Source organism: Halichoeres trimaculatus, unplaced genomic scaffold, assembly GCF_033239565.1.
Source record: "Halichoeres trimaculatus isolate MK-OKI-2021-1 unplaced genomic scaffold, fHalTri1.1 fHalTri1_scaffold_3, whole genome shotgun sequence".
NCBI lineage: Eukaryota > Metazoa > Chordata > Actinopteri > Labriformes > Labridae > Halichoeres > Halichoeres trimaculatus.
Window position 1 is genome coordinate 28,566,287 of NW_027437181.1, and position 19,873 is coordinate 28,586,159.

Sequence of the window (19,873 nt, forward strand, 5' to 3'; positions counted from 1 at the left end):
GATGTGCAAACACATTGGCTATTGGTCATGGAGGTCATTCCTGGTCTCTGACTTTTTTTTTTGTCAAAGAATGTGTATTTTTCATGTCATGACCTGCCTTGTGAAACATCTCCTCCTTTGGACAGGGAAAATGTTGTTCTTTGAGAGATGTGTTTGAACATCATATTTGGAAAACTCCTGGCATAAGCTGCATTGAACATTTTTTTATGGTTAATGAAAACTGGGCTTGTTCTCAAATAGTACTTTTCTAGTTGTTCCACCTTTGGATCCAGAGATGTCAGACTCTACCAACAAGCCACAGCTGTCCCATTTTATTTTGTGAAATTTGGAAATGGCAGGGCAATGTCTTGTTTTGTGACCACCCTTACATTTATGAACTGAGAGAAAACACAAAGTGAATGGAGCAAAAGCATGTGACAATAAATCTACCACAACATCCTCACTGAAAGATACAAATACACAAATTTGAATATCATACCATCACTGTGGGAACAATTAGGGATCACCAAGTCATATTAATAGTCCAGATGATACCATTTCAGATGTTATCCATACTAATTTAACATTTTTTTTCCCCTTGAAAGCAAAACTGGCGGCCCGCTAGTGCTGGGAGAGGAAACATCAGTGCATTAGAGAGAGAAGGGAGTATGTATCATTTGGGAATAATGAACATCTGCAGCAGAACACATGGAAATCTGTAAGAGATAATCATATTAAACATGAAGTGGTGAAATAGCAGAACAAAGACTCAAATTGGTCTCTAAAATGACCTTTGCTTGCTAGACGCCACCCTGTTAGCTATGGCTGCCTTTTGCAGCAGCTCTGTCGTCTTTGTCTGTTTCTTGTAATTTTTCGTCTCTTTTCCGTCATCTTTGCATTTGGAGTGGATCATTACTTGGTATGGCTCATTTGTTGGTCATGGACACCAAACTTTTAGTGTCTTCAGTGATATACTAACCGTGGCCACATTGTTTACATGTGAACTCAGCTGTTAGCAGCCTGTAGCATGTCAATGCTAACTGGTGCAAGGCCTGATGTCTTCCCACAAGGTGAGGAGAAGGAGGTGAGGATGACGTGCTGGTTCTCAGAAGTGATGACATCGACCTGTCCTTCCATCCATCGTTATTGGGAACGTAAGATCTATCTCCAATAAGATGGACGAGCTAGCTGTGCTAACCCAGCAACAGAGGGAATACCAGAGGGCAGAGTAGCATCATGCTATTCACAGACATGGCTAACTGAGCTAACATCAGACACCAACCAGTGTCTGATGTTAGCTTCACCTGCTGAGAGCAGACAGGATACAGGAGACAGAGACTGAACAGACTGCTGAAGAACTCAGTCCTGGACCCTGTGGAGGTGGAGTCTGGCTGAACTGGAGGATGATGGACAAGCTGTCATCATCTATTTTCTTATGGACCTTTTTGCACTTACTATACATTTTCTTACTTTTGTTTTCTTGATTGCAGCTGTGACTCCTCCTGAATTTTCCCTAGGGTATAAATGAAGTATTTTCTATTCTATTCTATTTATTCTATTTTACATAGATTGGTGAGATAGTGACAGGCAATTAATCCTATGTAACATTTGATTTTCAAACTCAGATCACTGAGGTTGTAGGATGTAAGATAATATCAAGTTGTTTGTATACACTGTGCTTACACGGGGTGGGCCATAAGTTTCCATACATAAGAAGACTTAACATTGTATTTTGGACTACTGATTTGATTTATATAACGTGCTCTGTAAGATTACCATAGTTTTGAAAACAGATATTCATTAAGGCCATTGTGAATCAAGTGAAGACACGAGACATGAATTATCTCCTGGAATGTACCACCAACACCATGACTAGCATAACTTAAACTGTGTTAATGCAAGTTCATCAACAGAGGGAAACACATGTTAATGTGTGTTTTCAAAAAAATGGTTATCATATAGAGCACATTATATAAACTAGAAAAGCACTCAAGAGAGCGCAGACCTCCTCCAAGCATATTGTTGTTATACTCCCTTCAGCAGACTGTCTGCTACAATTTGGTGTTAGTTGCAGGTTTGTACGATAATTTGTTACCTGTCAGTGTTGAAAATTATGATGACCCAGTACATATTTCATATTCCAGATCTTAGTATCCAGAATATCGCCAGGATCTGGATCGTACTTTTACATCTGTCAGAAATTATCGTGACCTTGTCTTGTATTGTTTTGCAAAGCAATCTGACCATTTATCATGGAGTTACATACACGTGGTGAAAACGGCCCTATATTACAATGATAAAGAATCCTTTAAAAATATGCCCGGATCCAGACTGTGATCCTGATCAAATCCAAACTTTAATCAGTTCTTCCTTATCCCATTTTGAAAATTTCGTCAAAATCTTTTACTTTTTGAGTTATGTTGTTCACAGACAGACAAACAGACAAACTCTCCCAAAAACATCACTCCCTTGGCAGAGATAATACAATTGGTTGCCCAACATAAAATGTATATTTTTCACATGTATGGAAACTTTTGGCCCACCCTGTACATACTGAGAAATACTTCTGAATCTGAGTGGTTCACTCTTGTCATGTGCGGCTGAAGCAAAACACTTGGAGAAGTGTGGCTTTGGATAAGTGACAGCTTTTTGTTGGGACTTTGATGGATCAGTTTCATTTTTTTTCCTTGACAGTAACACAGACATACCTTCTGGTGCTGTCTGCTCTTACTGATGAGTCAAATCAGGAGGAAACTCAGTCACGGGCTTCAGCTCCATCAGTGTTTCAGTCTCATCAGCTGACTTTTTGAGCAGCAGGGACCAGCCAGTGATTTTCACACTTATTGTTTAATTAGTCGCCCAGACAACCGTTTAGCATGCTTATTAATTCCTTTGTGTGACTCACTGTGTGTTCTTGTCTTTTTGAGTGATGACACACACACACACACACACACACACACACACACACACACACACACACACACACACACACACACACACACACACACACACACACACACACACACACTACTGAGAGGAGAGTTCAGTCCAAGTATGTCAAACGCGTCTCTTCCTCTCCGCACTCGTTGGTAGAAACGCCTGTCTTTGTTCTCAGTCTGTTGGTTCAGAGTGTTCCTCTCCTCGTCTGTTTGTAAATAGCTGTGCTCCTGCTGCCCTGGAGACTGACACGCAACGCTCACCCTTTGCTTGGACATTTCCTCGCTCGGACCCTCTTATTCTGTTCAGAGCAAGCAGCAGCGCGCAGTGTGCACTTCTCACAGAGCGAGAGCGCAGCGGCTCCCAGTCAGTCCACCTCCTCTCCCTCTGTCAGTCACACCAGGATGGAGCTCCCCTCCTAGCGGAACACAAGTCTTCTTCAGCAGTTTGTAAGTTTGGCTGCCAAAGGGACCTGAACAGGAGCTGGACGTTTCTTATCCCGTTTGATAAAATCACCTCCATCCCTGCGCAGCAACTTGGTTGTCGGGAACCGACACGATGATACCCATCGGGCTCCAGTCACGCGTTCTGCTCGTGCTTTGCTTCGTCTCCTCCGTGGCGTGCAACACATTTGCCTTCACTGAGGAGCCCTCCGAGAGAGTCGGGAAGGGAGACGGGTACTGTAGTCGGATATTGCGGGCCCAGGGCAATCGGAAGGAGGTCAGCAACGAGTTTCGCCTCCGCGTAGAGGGAGACCCAGAGAACTATCAGCCGGGGAGCACATACAGAGGTTGGTGTTTATGCGCGAGATTTACGCACACTGCGCTCGTTGGCACGATGAGCGCATTGTCAGATCAACACTGCTCAGTGGGCTGGGAACTCGGAGAAGTTTTCAGAATTTGTATGTCCTAAAAATTAACTGTTTATTCCAAGCTAGTGCATTTTTAATACCAATATGCAAATGTGCATTTGCGCTGCTGAAACCCTGATGTGGGAACATTTTCTCCTCAAAAGAAAAAAGGGATTTTTTATTTTTTATTTTTTGATAACAAAGCCCTGAAACCCTCTGTAAACTGTCTCATATTTTATAAGAGTCATTTTATGTTGAGTCAGACTTTGAGCCTATCGTTCGTCAGATGTAAAAGTTAATGGCTGCTGTTAATGGGCATGTGCCATCTGCTCTGTGAATCTCAAATGTTCATGCTGTTCTTGTTTCGACAATATGTTGCGCTGTGGTTGGTCGATACGCTCCTGATGGACTGAAGCAGCCAGTTTCAGAGTCTCTTAATTGAATAACTAGATGAAGCTGGGATTCGTTCGAACAGAAATTTGCTGACAAAACCCTTTATCTGCTCTGGAAACCGGTAATTTTTTATGACTAAACATAATTTTCTAAGCTGGTCGAGCTCCCAGTTACAAGAGATTTAATTTAGTGAAATTTAATAAAATAAATTTTATTTTAAAATGACTCAGACAGACTGAATGTGAACCCTTTAGTTACTGTTATTTGGAAACATCATTGAGAAAAGAATACATTGTTGTATAAGATTACCCCACCAGAACAATTAATCCTTTATCCTGTCCACAATTCAGCAAGAACCACTCATGTAGGTAGTTAATTGAGCCCACCCTGTGTCAGGGAGTGAGCAGTGTTCCTGTTTTCCCAGTTAATCAGTGCTCTTCTACTTTTGTTTGCTTCATCCAGTGACTCTGTTTGCATCCAGCCCCTCCTATTTCAGAGGGTTCACCCTTATCGCCTTGAAGGAAGGTGCTGAAGGAGACAAGGATGAGGACTATGCTGGAAATTTTCAGGTAAGGCAGAGCAACAATTTAAGTTGTACAAAAACACTCAATTTCTTTGTCTTCCTTTAACAACTGAACATTACTTTCTACTGTGTAACTTTTGTGATAAGATTCAATTAACGACACAGCTGGCTCAAAAGAGGAGTTAACTACACGTGACTGAACTGTGACATCACCCTCGTGTTTTCCCTGGACTCAAGCTGTGCATGACATGTGTGAAGAGAGTAAAAATATAATCAGGTCTTACAGTAGACAGGAGGATGGGGGGTCTTCACACGTTTTCTCTTGCACAGCCTCCCTGTCTTTTAATGTCAAAGTGTCATTATTCTCACCTCTCCTTCTCTAATAAGCCTAGTACAGCTGAGAAGGCTCCCAGATCACCTCAGAGAAGCTGTGCTTTGGAGAGCTGTGGAAATACATGTGTGATGAATTTGAAGAAAATTATGTCTGTGTGTGCTCATGTATAGTAGGCACAGTGGAGATATCTACTGGTGAGCCTTTTGTATGAGCAGGTCCAGCTGGAGTAGTGTAGGAAGACAGGGAAGCTGGTGTGTGTGTGCTGATGGCAGAATAAGGCTTTTATTATCATGCAAAAAATGGAGTAATATTTCGGAGGAGAGGACTGGGTGTTGGTGGCTAGAGATAATGAAAAAATAATAAAAAATGTTCATCTAAAACAATAAAGTAGATCTATATTGTATTATTTGTGTTGCCATACAGCACAGAATAATGTCTTGATACTTGTTCATCAGGTCTTGGTGGTGTCACTGTTTGCTAAAATTAGTGTGACTGTTCATTCGGATTCTGCTAAGACCTGAGCATTTTTAGTCACAAGAAGGATTAATGTGTCCAGATTTTAAATGATTCCTGTTCAAGTTTTAACTATTGGAAAAGCCAAAACAATTTGTCATGCTTTCATCACAAAGTTATCTGTGAATGTGTCAGTCAGTGTTTGCCAAACCAGTTTGTCTTTCAGTCATTAGTAAAATATCCCCAAAGCTCAATGCTGATTTGTTTGTGCATGTGTTTATCAGTCTTGGTTGTGCAGCTGTTTCTTAGCTGGTCCAGCTTAGTATACAGACAGGACCTGCTGGGTAATGTTGGGCAGGCAAGCTGTCATACCAAACAGGAAGCCAGCATTTCTCAAAGAGCTTCAGTCACCTTTAAAACGTACCACGCAATGAGTACTCTGTGTTTTACACAAATGACAGGTACAGACAGGTGGGCACTGATGAAAATCCAACTGTATCAGGAGCTCATTCGTGTGGATAATGGTAGAATTTCTGTTTCTCTAAGTCTGAAAATATGATCCACCTGGCTCTACTTTGAAAATATATGTTTCAAATGTTGCAACTTACTGTGAACTTACACTGACTCCTGTTTAACATTGCCCCTCTGATATAACCCAGTACTGTGGCAGAGGCACAAATCTCCCCCAAATGCAGTGTTAGCTAACAAGCTAGCTAGTGTAGCGTGAGGATCTGATGTGTTTGGTTAGATTGCCGTATTAATGAGAAACATCTGAATTGATGTGAATATCTTCTGACACTTGATCAACATAACCACAATGCTTCTGACTTAATCACATGGCACAGAACTAACCAATCTGGGGCTTGGATGTCCATGCTCAAGGTAAATTTGATAAAAAACAACACAAACACATTCAAGATGTCTTGGTCACTTTAAGAGATAATGTAGAATTTATAACACAAATAATAACTTTGTAAACTTTTGATATAGAATATTGTAAACACATTCTAACATTTACACAAATCCAGAAATAAACTCAAATAATGCATTGATATTACTGTTACATGTTACTCTAGCTAACCAATAACCTTTCCCTGGGGGGACGGGGGATAGCTTCCTAACAGCAGTACAGTTTAAATGTGTTGCATGAAAAGGAAAATTAGAAAGGTAGAAGCATCTTTAGCTAATAAATAGATTGACAACTTGCCTGCTGTAATGCTATGCTGGAATTATTTGAATGCGAAGGTAAGCTGTGGTGGCTGATAAGCTGATGATGGAGTGAGATCCCTGAAATTTTGGCTAACCTTTCCTATTTGATAACGGAAATCTTTCTGAATAGCTCTGAATTTGCATTCATACTCATCGCAAACCTTAAAAGCAGCATTACAGCATTATGACACTTGCGTTTTTAAACTTCTGCTCCAAGCAGGATAACTCGGGTAAATGTCTCCCACTCCTATGCAGTCAATTACTCCTACTGTAGAGCTACTTTAGAAAATAAAATGTCGTTTTACCTGAAACGTGCTATTACTTTCATAACCCTTAAAGTTATTCTTCTTCACCGGTCACTGTTCTCCTCTTGAGGCTTTAGCTCACTGTGTCCTGCTAATGTTTATTTCATTTTAGTCAAGGCTGCAGTCTGAATAAACTCAGAGTGAGCTTACAGTGCACAAGGTGACATCCTTTCTTCAGAGGGTCTGAAAGAACGGAGAAACTTGGGGTTTCAGCTTTACCGTTCAAAAATGTGAGGCCTATACTGAAGTGTGGAACAGTAAAGGCAGTTTACCATGATTCTTATTCCTTATAGAGAATCGAAGACAAACATCAAGGCAACCAGATTTAAAGCCTGAGCCCTATTCCTAGACCTTTCTGTGTTTGAAAGTGTGTGTATTTCTAAGAGCAGACCTTATAAAAGAGAAGTTGTTAAATGGTTTTAACAGCATGTGTGAAGCTCTCCTTTTCAGGCTCTGAGAAGCCGTCAGCTCCAGTTGCTTACCGCATAAAACCCCTTTATTTTATTGAACTTGAAGTACAATACACAGGGAGGTTTGCACAGCGGCCCTCGGGCTGTTATGATAACAGCTCCTACCTTGCTGTGGCACTCTCAGTGAACCTGAACCTTGAATGTGGGACAACCTTACAAAACTGGGACTTTTTTTTTGCCCTGTGTGCACCTCCCTGCTAGTGGCCCAGTGTAAACACCAACAAGGTTTTCCTCAGTTGTATTTGCCCTTGCAGTTGATTTCACACAGTTGTAATTTAGCACAAGCCTTGAGCATCAGCCATGTGGTGAGGTTTGGCTTTGTGTGACAAGGTGCTACACGTCAGGAGCAAAGCAGGTGAAACACTACATCATTTAGTTATGTTCAGTCACCCCTCTCCACACATGAATGAGGCTGAGAGAGGAGTGCACAGAGAATTATAGATGTGATTGAGAGATATGTGATCGCAGCTCTTAGATGTTGGCATCAAAAGTAAGAAGAATGAGTGTGTCATTAACGAGACCAGCCTTTGATTCGTCTCCAGCCAGCTGAAGGTCTCTTTCACAGCTGCAGATGATCACCTGTCTTGTTAAAAGCTCCATGTGACAGTGCAGTAAAAATAACCTGCTGTCCAAAGAGATATCCCTCCACCATCACCTGCACAGTCTTTCATGTTTCATATATTTTATGTGGAAAAAAGCAAACTGACACACACACACACGCGCACAAAAGCACACACAGACAAACACACCATTCCTCTAATTCTGAAAGAGCTCTGGGTGGGCCGGCCTCCAGGCATTGAGAGGAGAGAAAGAGAAAATAAGCAGCAACAGAAGACGTCAGGCTTTATTTAACATACAGCTCATTGGAAATCTGCTGGTGTGCCCCATCCCAGCCGTCTCAGGACAGCTCCGCTCTTGATGAAAAGCACTTTTATTGAGCTTTTCTTGGGGAGGTCAGCTGCCACTGTGCGCATTTATGTGTGCGTATTTGTTGGCAAGAGCGTAAAACAGCGGGGCAATGCTGGGGATGTCTGATGAGACATTACTTCTCAGCAGGGAGAAGTGATAGAGCAAGAAAAGGCAAATTGTTTTGTGGATGGGAGAGGGGGAAATCTGTGTCACCATGACATAATAGTCTGCACAACAGGCAGGTCTTCATATTATCACAAGGATGATTTGACATTAGGGCAGCAAAAGTGTTTGACAAGAAACCTCTTTGCAAATTGTTCTATTTGCATTCATATTCCTGATTCACCATGTGAGGTAGGTTCGAGCCGCTGCTGAAGAGACAAGCGCTGAAACTCATGCATAAATTCTTGTATAGACCAAATGCACTTTTTCCAATTATGTGACACACTTATTCTTCTTTCAAACTCCCAGTCTAGTTTTGTAAGAATATTTGAAACTTGGAGTTAGAGATGTACAAGGAGAGGCAGATCTTAGGTCGCTTTGCAGCAAATTGGTTCCTCCTCTTTGCAGATGGTGTATAAAACATTCCCACAAGACTTCACTCCACTGATTTTAACATGTGTTGCAGTCCAGTCAGGCCAGCCCAGGATGCCTGTCAGAAACCATGGGAACATTAGGGAAGGGGGGTGGTGGTAATCCACCAGTCTGAGATGGGCTGCGCACACGTATAGCTCTTGCACAAACACACAGCTCCCAGGCTCTCTTTCCCCCTCACTTACTGACTCCCAACACACAGACACACACACACAAAGTCATGCACATGCACATGCACACTATCCACTTTCAGAGGGAGCTCATTCATAACATGGCATGACAAAGGAAATTCTCTGCCGACAGCTTTATGGAGTGAGAAAGTTCCTCGACTTTACTGCCCTGATGTCACTTCCTATCAAACAGACCCTCGCTCTCTGGGCACTGAATATTAGCTCACCGGCTGTGCTCCCTCATACAAGCGCTACTCATTTCCCATACAGCTGAAATCAATGAGATGCTTATTGTCTCAGGAGTGTATGCTCATGAGTAGAGATGGCAGCATGCACTTGGACCTTCCTCCAGAGGTTGGGGACTCCTTCCACAATGCTATGCACAGAAATGACATCTCAGTGTTCATCTGGAGGAGCTCTTACTGACCTGCATATTGATAAATTCAACCTCACTGACTTCATTTCGAAAGGATGGCCCACTTAGTATCAATCCTGCTTTTCCTGTCGCAGCTATATCTCTCCAGCTCCAGGTAGATTCTGTCATGGACCACCCAGGCTGACATGCATTATTCAGAGCTGAATAACAGTGCAAATTGTCACCCAGTCACCAGTCTGGTTTGATTGCTCTGCTGTTTGGTGTCAAATGCCTCAACCAGCCTTTCTGTTCTTCAACACATAGACAGGAGCAGCTTTTACACCAGGACTGGAGGGAGGACTTCTATCAAACCAACTGTCCCATCTTCCTTATTATTACATGTCTGTGTCACTTGAGTCAAACTTATCTTACTCCTAAACAAACAGCCTGTAATTGCTTGGTAGTAGCTGGCAGTAAAAAAGCTTTTATTACTTACTTCAAGTCTTATTTTAAGTCAAAATAGTCTTGTTAGGCCTAATATGAGCTAGACATGTGAATACATGTCAAGTCTTAAAGAACTATATTTTAAGATATTAAAACACAAGAATGACTATTGAATTGCTTGTAAAGAGTAAAACAGATCTGCCAGTGGGGTAAGAAAAATGGACTAGTTTCTTGAAATCAGGATAATGAAGGCTATTAATAAGATAAGAAACTAAATGAGTACATTTTTGTACCCCACTTGCAAAATATTTTGAATCTTTGCAAGCAGTTCAGACATCATTTAGTCTAGAAAAAAGTTGTTATTTGGACTCGTAGAGTGAATATGACTCATTTAGTCTAATAAGAGTATTTTTTATATAGTAAAATAAGACAAACACTAGTTTTCAATTCTTGCAGCGTACCAGAGGTAAAATCATTCATTGTCTAATCCAGGGGTGGGCAAACTTTTTGATTCGTGGGCCACAATGGGTTCTAACATTTGACAACGGGGCCGGACCAGGAGCAGATGGATGGAGTGCTTCGGTAACTATCAGGGTGTCATTTGTTCATTCCATATCAGTTTTAGATCCGTTTTAGAATCCAAAATCGGAAAACAGATAACGACTTGTTATTCAATTTCTCGTTTTCAAATCAAAAATCAGAAAACAAATAACAGTCTATTTTTCGCTGTTTTGATTTTGTTTTGAAATTAAAATTAGAGTATGAGAGAATGGAATTATAATGGGATTTTTAATCTGTGTATGGTTCGTTCTTTTATTATTCTGTTTAAAAAAAAAAAAAGAAACAGACTTGTTTTTTTTGTTTTTCTGTTTTAAAACCAAAACGGAAAAACGGAATTACAGAAAAAATGGAAAAACACGTTTTTTCTGTCCTGGTTTTAAAAAGGAAAAAAACAAATAATAAAAGATTGTGTCAAAATTGTTTGTGTGATATTTAGATTTTAAATGTGAATGTCTCTATATAAAAATTAGACAAATATCTCACATTGAAGGTTTATACAGACATGTTCCTGAGCTTTTTTTTCTTTTTTTATTAGTAACAGATCGCTGACGATCCACTCCATCTTATCCGCGCCCATATGCACACTTCCATGTGTTTCAATGAGCCTTGTTTTGTCCACTTTCCTTTTCTTAGGTCCATTCATCTTTACAGAAGGGTTGATGGGTCAGAGGGTTAAGTGCAAACGTGGAGTAATAGGCCTACGCTTCACCTCAGCAAAGCCAACGTATCTACAGTGCGCCATCTAGTGGGAAATCATCAGAATTGCAGGGAAAAGAAAACATTAATAAGGTTTATTCATTTAATTTTTTCAAGTTCGGTGGGCCCGGATTAAAACGTTTAACGTTTAGCATATGGCCCCCCGGGCAGTAGTTTGCCCTTGCCTCTAATCTATACTAATCAAATCAAATCTTTCAAGCATGGTTTGGCCAATCAGACAAGCATACTGTAACAGGACTAGCTGGCTATGAAAGTCAATTGTTTTATCCAATCAAGACCATGCCTGGGACACCTCAAAACCTACTGATGAAATAAATAAATGGAAAATTACTGACCAGTCATCAGGAAAGAACAGAAAAACAGGGGGGAAGAGCAGAGACAACTGAGACAAACAGAGAGAGTTACAAAAACACAAGGGCTGAGTTAAAGAGCAAACTACAGATGACTTTAATCACAGGCTCTGGCAGACTGATTGTTATCATATTAACGCACAAAAGAAATCCAATATATTTGACTTCTGACATTTAGAAATGGGAAAAACCAAGAAGAGATAAAAAAGACATGAACGATTGAAATTCTGCTGTTTAATCTTTGTTTGTGTTTGTGTTTGCTTTATAGATCATTGATGAAGAGGAGACACAGTACATGACCAATTGCCCCCCTGCAGTGACAGAGAGCACTCCCCGCAGACGCACCAGTATTCAAGTGTTTTGGACTGCGCCCCCTAGTGGCTCCGGTTGTGTCCTCCTGAAGTATGTGAACAGCACTTAACACTGAGCAGAGATAAGTGTCTATTTAAAAAACCTTACAACTTATCTGTGCACCACTGATGAATGATTGGCATTAATTTTCAAAAGAGGTTGAGCTGCAATTTGCTTGAACAAGAGTTAAGCCATTGTGGACAGACACGATAACTCAATGCTAAGGACTTTCAGGGAGAGACGGCTGTTTTAGCAACTGAATGATTCAATGAGAATATTTAAAAGAGATGGATTGCAGCTGCTGATATCACCTTCAGCTGTGCATCACTTTGCCCCACCTGCCCTGTCTCCACTGAGGATTTTACTCTAATGGTATTCCAGCACAAACACGTCCACAAAGTTTTGCAGCTCAGTGCAATTTGCGCTTGTCATCCCTCTGTTTGTGGAGAACAGCTGTCAGCACCTCCGCTCTTCTCATGCTGTCGGAGTTCAGTTCCATCCATATGATGAGCTCCAGGCTTGTGGAGCCCAGACTTGACAGATGTGATACCTGTTTCTTCTTCTATACTGTTGCTTCCAGCTTGCAAAGATAGGGTAACTCATTACTGTCCTACAGACAGGCTCTGGACCTCAAACATCTCAATATGTTTGAAGTTAGCCAGCCTTTGCTTGGGTTTAAGCCTAAAGCTAAATCAAAAATCAGACTAATTAGATGGCTGATTATTAGATCATTGTTAAAGTATAATTGAGACATTTTCCCAATTTTTTTTTTAATTTCTTGGTTCAATCTGAGATTAAATAGTTATCAGTCTTCCTTTTCAATATTGCTGACTGCCACATGGTTATCTAGTTAGTATTTAATTCCCATCACACAGAGTTAAACCAAGGTAAAAATAATCTGGTAACACTTTACTTTAGAGGTCTGCAAATTTCACTGCACTTAGGTAATTACAATCAGGTAAAGCTAATTTACAATCCCACTCTTGGTGACTATCACATCTGAAGCCTTCAGTTGTATCATGTAAAACATTATAGGTCTAATCATAAAGGGAAATCATTTTGCATGTGATCTCAATTATGCATATCAACAAACTGGGTACCAAAGAACTTGGTGAAATTAAAGAACAAATAGCTAACTATCAAATGCTTCTTGGGAAATTGAATTGCTCTCTTAACATTTCAAATTTAATTATCAGAGGAAACAATGAACCTAACTTCTGTATTCAAAAACTAAGCAGCTATTTATCACCTGCTTCTCTGGAAACAACAGAAACGTTGGGATACTTCTAAATACATTTTGTGGTGGTTTGTGATTTAATTTCAAGTAAATTTTTTGCTTATCATCACCTTCTTACCTTGCAATTTGGAGTAAATTTCAAAGAAACTGGGAAAAAAAACCCAGTAACCTACCAATTGTGACTTGCAACAATAAATGTGGACATTATTTTGAAGAAGTTATGTGCTAATGTCAAAGGAATAAGAAAAAACTTTGTCTAATTATTACCTAAGTGTGATTAAATTTGCGAACCTCTTAAGTAAAGTGTTACCAATAATCACAATTACAGTATCAAAGTTCTGTGGGATTATCTAATGTCTGTATCAGAGTGATAGTGATGTGTGTCACTACCTCCCTCCTCCTATCTGAGCAGAGTTCAACACAAGATGTCACATTTCCATCCCCAGCCGGCTTTGACTATTTATTTCCTTTATGAGTTATGGTACAAATCAATTCTGCTCCTGTGTGTCCTCTGGGCGCGTGTCGAGCCGTGGAATCAGCTGACAGATTGTTGTAGAAAACTATTTATCAATCCTGTCATGACCAACATGATCAGAACATGCTGTGAGACTGACTTACAGAGCCTCCTGATCGATGCATCCTGTAACAGTGTTTGAGCCGTTTGTTCCTCTGCTGCCACAGCTACCCCTCTACAGTAGATGTCTAAAACTGGAGGTGTTGTATTTTTGCGTTTTCATTGCAAAGTTTATTCAGTTATTTGACCCCCACCCATCCAGAGTTCTGCAAGTTCCTCTTTTCTATGTGCTCTCCAGTTTCCCCGTGTTTATCCTCCTGGAGTGTCTTCATGACCTGCCAGAGCTTTCTTTTACTCCCTCACACTGATGTGACATTCTGCTCCTTGCTCTCTCCTCCTCCTCCTCCTCCTCCTCCTCCTCCTCGTTTTATCCATCTCCTCTTTGTTGTCATCCTCACTGTGCTGTTGTCATAGTTTTCTCACATTGGGTCATGTTGTTCGGCACTTGTGCCCTCCTCATTGAGACCACTGGGATGGTGGTGGAATTGTATTCAGTTAAGCACACGAAAAGATGGAAGATGTCTAAAGTATGACAGAGCACACAGGGTAGAAATAGAGGGTTGAAAGTGCAGAGATGTGGATGTAATACCAGGGTGCAGACAATAGAGGAGGGAGAGGGAAGTGTGAGAGGCAGACAGCTGAAAAGAGGTGTCTCAGAAAGTCATGATTACAGGCTGGGAGTGGGTTCTTTCCACTGTACTTTCCTTCAATGTGGCTCACAAAAAGATGACAAGGTCTTTGTTTGCTTTGGTGCTGCAACACAACAAAAGTCTTAATGAAGTTGTCGTGATTGAAGAGGTACAAGCCCTGTCTCTGCCCAGAAATATGCAGCGTTTTTATTCAAAAACTGTTCAAACAGGGGAGACACTCTTTGGCAATGTGGCAGAGGAGGGGAACACAAACACAAATACTGCCCGGTCAACAAATATGCACAGCAAAGAACCAACATAACAATGTGAAAAAATATTATAGATTAGCTGAGCTTAGATAGGAGAATTTCATTACCACCACAGGCAGGGCTAATGTTTGCTTTTAATTTCATTTCAAATCCCAAAAGAGCTGCCCGTTGGTCTGCCGGCCTGTAAAATATGATGGTTATTTAAAAAACGACATCTGGCCATGAAATTAGAAGAGTGTGTGTGTGTGTGTGTGTGTGTGTGTGTGTGTGTGTGTGTGTGTGTGTGTGTGTGTGTGTGTGTGTGTGTGTGTGTGTGTGTGTGTGTGTGTGTGTTTCTGCTAGAAAGCTCCAGTGACTCAGACGTCGTCCCAGGAATCTTGCTCCTCCCGAGTGGTTTGCTGCAGTGTAATTGACAGGCAGTCGCTGTCTTTTAGATGGAAAGACTGAGCTTGGTGGTTTGGTGGATGATGATAGGGTCAGGCAAGGATGCTCATTCAAACCCCTGAACTCTCAGCACCAACTTTGAAAGTTTTACCATTGAGTGCAGTTATTTTCAGCTCTCTTACATTATACGCCAGAATCATATCATGCCAAGGTTGCCTTCACTGTGACTCTATTGCTGGTATCACAGTCTTGTTTTTGCGAAAATGAATACCTCACTGAAGCATTCGCTGTGGTAGCTTTTCTAAAGAGGAGTCGCTGCTCTGCAGGTTCTGTTTAACAAAGAAGCATATACACTTCACAACGGTTGTGAAGCCATTATGTGCCTTCCCTTATTCCAAAGGATCTTTGCACCTTTCAGGGACTGGTCTGCAGTGATTTGAGAGTTATTTCTTATATATACAAGTTCTTGTTTTTGAAAAGCTGAATGTATTAACAGATTAAATGGATGTCAGTAGCAGAAGAAAAAAAATTAAGAGCTGCAAATTGAATGCCTTTCTCTGTGGTGAAAGCTGAGAGCCTTTTAATAAACAAATTCTTCTGTTTAACATCTGAAAGCCTAATATACCAAACTGTGGTCAAAGCTGGACTCGTAAAATATCAGGCCTCATTGAAAAGGTGTTTCTAATTATTTAACAAACTGGCTAATACATTCAAAATGTTAAAGGTCCCATATTATGCAAAAATCACTTTATAAAGTCTTTTAGTGAAATTTGTGGGTCTTTGGCTTTCCTCCTAGCCCACAAAATGTGATATTTAATGACAAAACCTGTACTTAGTAGTGCTTGTCATTGTAAAATCCTGACCTAAAACGAGCTGTTTGGATTTTGGGGATTTGCCGATGTCAGTGATTCCCTTTTTTGACCAATCGGGAGCAAGTCTGACCTGATTGGTCCATCAGAGCAGATACCCCCGAACCCCCCTCCCCGCCCACTCCCCTCCCCGGGAGGAGAATGCCTAAGTTGAAGAGCCATCACTGCTTTGTTTTTGGCTGTAAACAGCCACATAGTTCCATGCACAAGCTTCCCATCTCGGAAGAAGACAAGACTAAGTGGCTAGAGTTCATTTATCAAGGAAATGTGCCAGCTACACTCAGTAAAACTGCGCATGTATGTGCTAGTCACTTCACGGCCGACTGCTTTTCCAACTTTGGACAGTCCAACAGAGGGCGAGCAAATAGACTGGTCCTGAATCCAGGCGCATTACCAACCATCCACCAACAAACCTCAGACCCTGGAAATGTGAATATTTTAAATGTTGTGTGCTGTGGAGCAGATGTAAGAGCTTTTCCTCAGTGTCCCCCCTGTCTCTGTGTTAGCTTCAGGATGCTAACTTTAGCTGCGGTTAGCCTGTTGTTTTAACCTGTAATGCTACAGTAAACAAGCTTTGCTGTTTTCTAAACATTGTGCACTCGGAGCTCGTGGTGCCGCTCTCAGTGACGCACAAGAGCGGGGCGGTATCAGCGGTGGCTAATTTACATATTAAGGCCACGCCCACTAAATCAGACCGTTCTGAACAGAGGGGCTATGAGAGCCTGGAAACAATGCTGCTGTGCTTGATTTATTGGCTTTTTGGACCAAAAAATGTCACTACCATTTCATGAAGACATCAATGATCCATTTTAAACTGCAGAAAAGGAGCATGATATGGGACCTTTAAACTTGCAAACTGTCTCTGAGCGTAGCTCCACCAGACCACCTTGAATGAGAAAAGCATTTCTGGCATGCAATCATAAACTCCAGCAAACTTCCAAACTTACGGCTTTATGCAATCTGACGTCTCTTTTCACCAGTTTGATGAGGGCAGAGCTAACAGCTACCCTCACATTAATTGGTGTCAATTTAGACTGTTCAATCACAAATATCAGATCTAATTTTCAAACTTTCTCTCACAGCAAGCCTTACAGAGAAAATGGGAAATCAGGAAAAGGGATTTTATCCGTCTTTTTACTCCCCTTTTTTCTAAATCCAGTGTTAAGCTTCCTGTTTGATCGGATTGGAAGTAATTGGCTTCCATTCTGATCATTTTCTGGTTGCTTAATGAAATTAAACATGACCCACTGTAGTCTGCTGACAAAAAAAAACAAAAAAACGTGTACTCCTGTCCAGGAAGTGGTTGTCACAGCCAAACCATCGCTGTTTCCAACCCGCCGCCTGCTCCACAGAAGCAGAGTCACTCATATCAAAATACAATCCATAAATTGCTGCAGCCATTGAAGTTGCCACTGTCTTTTATCTTTCCATTTGTAGGTAGGAAGCAATTTATTTGTCATCTCCCTCTGGCGTGCGGGATGGTGGATAGTGTGATGTGTTCTGATGGGATGTCTGTGAGAGACAGTGTATCTGTGATCAGACGGATGTCAAAACCACGTGCTGCTGTCAGAGAGTGTTTATCTCCGTCTGCACAAAGACAGGATGGATCAAGGAGGACTTTGACAGGACCAGGAGGAGCCATCAAAATCAAATGTAAATACAGCTGCTTCTTTGCCGTGGATTAAAGTCTTGTTTCTAGTTTGTAGGAACTGTTTATGGCAGCAGAGAGAACAAAATGAAGTAATTTAATCTTTGGTTAAGAGCAGAGAGAAAAAAGGATTTTTTTCCTTAAATTTGTACACATACAAATGGAAATGAAGCTATGAAAAGAAAACCCTGCCTGCTGATTTCTTTCCCTAACTCTCCTTTCTTTCCTGTCTTTTTGTTAACCTGTCACTCATGAATACATACTCCCTCAAACACACACCCACACACATTCAAATCGCTGCACTTTTGGGGTGATTGGGATCTGCGGTGGAGTCGATCCGGCAAAGTGAGATAGAATTTAAATTGGGTGTTAAATAAGCATTACTCTGCTCAATTGTCTGGCCAGACCTGGGAAGTGGGCAAGCAGCGAAGCAGAGTGTGCTCCTCTCTTTCAGAGCGAGATGTGAAATAGGGGTGAGATTGAATTAAAGCATGAACAATTAGAGATACGCTGGTGGTGTCACTAACCCTGAATCAATTCATCAGTTTTAAGAGGGGCTGCTTCTGCCAGAGATCACACTTACCCATCCACAAGCCCCCCTAACCTTACACTTCAACAGTTGTACCACAATATTGTGTTTATGACTAAGTAGTGGTGGAAATAGAGAAGACTGTAGTTCTATGAACAGGATTCACTGCTCTCACACTATAAAACACAATGAATTGGAGGCTGAACTGTTCCCACACCCTTTAAATAAACATTTAAATAATCTATTTTTACCATTTCACTTGACATCAGTTCATAAATAGATGTAAAAAAAATAGCTTGAAAGTCCATTTGGTTACATCTGCTTTGTTACAATAGTTTTCCTGAACTTTACTCATTTCTGGCCCAATTGAGTTTACACTATACATATATCACTGGACTTTCTCAGTGATCTTGAAAAAGTATCACTTCTAGATACATGCCGAACTATAATCCACAACATTAGAACACAATGCCAGCCATCAAAGTTTATCAGTGAGAGAAGTCTGTCTTTTTCGCTGCGGAAAAGTCTTCTTCTTTTGATTGATAATTAATTTTGTCGTAGTGGTGGACACAGGAGTTGAACTGAAAAAAAGGACGGAAAAACAGCAGAAAGCTGAACAAGAGAGTGGGCTAAAACACAGGCTAGACTGTTAGTGGTAATGTCCATTCCAACCCACAGTCAGCAGTTATTCTGCAGTGGTCTGTTCAAACTTGAGAGTCTGTCAATAAAATGAAGATTGAGGTTACATCAGCTCCCGTAGGACATGATCAGGATTCACTCACATTACATGTTATCAGGGATAGGTACCGATTTAAGTACATTTATGGGTACCCACCAAATTCAGTCAAAAGTACTGGGTACTGATTCATGTAAAATGAAAGGTACCAAAGGAGTGGAAGAGTAGGTGTTTTTCCATGCTGGACATGAACACAGCATTGCAGATTATATACTGAAGAATATATATGTTAAATTTGAAAAATTTGAGATTTCATTATGAAAAAAAGTTGTATATTTTTTTACCACATAAACACAATAAAGTACCGAAAATTGGTACCGTTGAGTACTGGTACCAATTGCCAGGCACCAGGCATTGGTACTGCATTGTTTTAAATGTAAAAGGTACCAATGCCTTCATGTTACGAACATGTCTCAGAGCACCAGGCTGTTAACCTGACACGCCAGACGAACAGCTTCATATATCCGCCACAGAATTATTTCACAAGTCCATCTGGGTGGCAGCTCTTCCGATTTGTTTTCAGAGGCGGGACTTTAAAATAGGACGACTGTTTTGATTAAAACACTCACCACGGACCAATCCACATCAAGCCACGGTATGACGTAGCTTATGTGAGCCGATGCTTCTAAGAAACAATAGATGAACAACTACAGGAACACGAGAAACAGCTGTGATAATGGCGTTAGACGACTGCTGGCGTTTTTGTAAAGTTAACTTAAGAATCAAAGGAACGCTGACAAGTACGAAAGTCTGCTGACATCACGTCTACTCCCACAGCTCCCACCTCTCTTCCCTGATTGGGCCGGTTAGAATTTAGCCGAATGAAATCGTTGGTCATTGGAGCCTGGCAAGATGGATCTGCAGGAGTTCAGAAATTGAATCAGGCAGGTCCGTCTGCTCGGCAAGGTTACCAGGCTATGAGAAGTACCAGAAATAGCTGGCTACTAAACTATGGTACAAACTTACAAAGTTTGCTTGTTGTCATATGTCAGGGGTGGCCAACCTGTGGCTCGGGGGCCACATGTGACTCTTTGCCTTTCAGTGTGCGGCTCTTCGAACAATTCATAAAAAAAACATTATTATGAGTAGTGGTG

General features: G+C 41.1%; 1 protein-coding gene across 2 annotated transcripts in view; it reads left to right on the plus strand.

Moving 5' to 3' along the window:
• Positions 1-19,873, plus strand: part of spon1a (spondin 1a) — a 134,038-nt gene that overhangs the window by 22,168 nt on the left and 91,997 nt on the right. The window contains exons 1-3 of one of the 2 annotated variants that reach the window (XM_074666055.1): positions 3,026-3,706; positions 4,622-4,728; positions 11,822-11,955. In XM_074666055.1, coding sequence (XP_074522156.1) covers positions 3,475-3,706; positions 4,622-4,728; positions 11,822-11,955 — 473 coding nt within the window. In that variant the 5' untranslated portion in view covers positions 3,026-3,474. Of the gene's footprint in view, positions 1-3,025; positions 3,707-4,621; positions 4,729-11,821; positions 11,956-19,873 lie in introns of those variants that run through there. The other variant, XM_074666056.1, reaches the window with a different exon arrangement.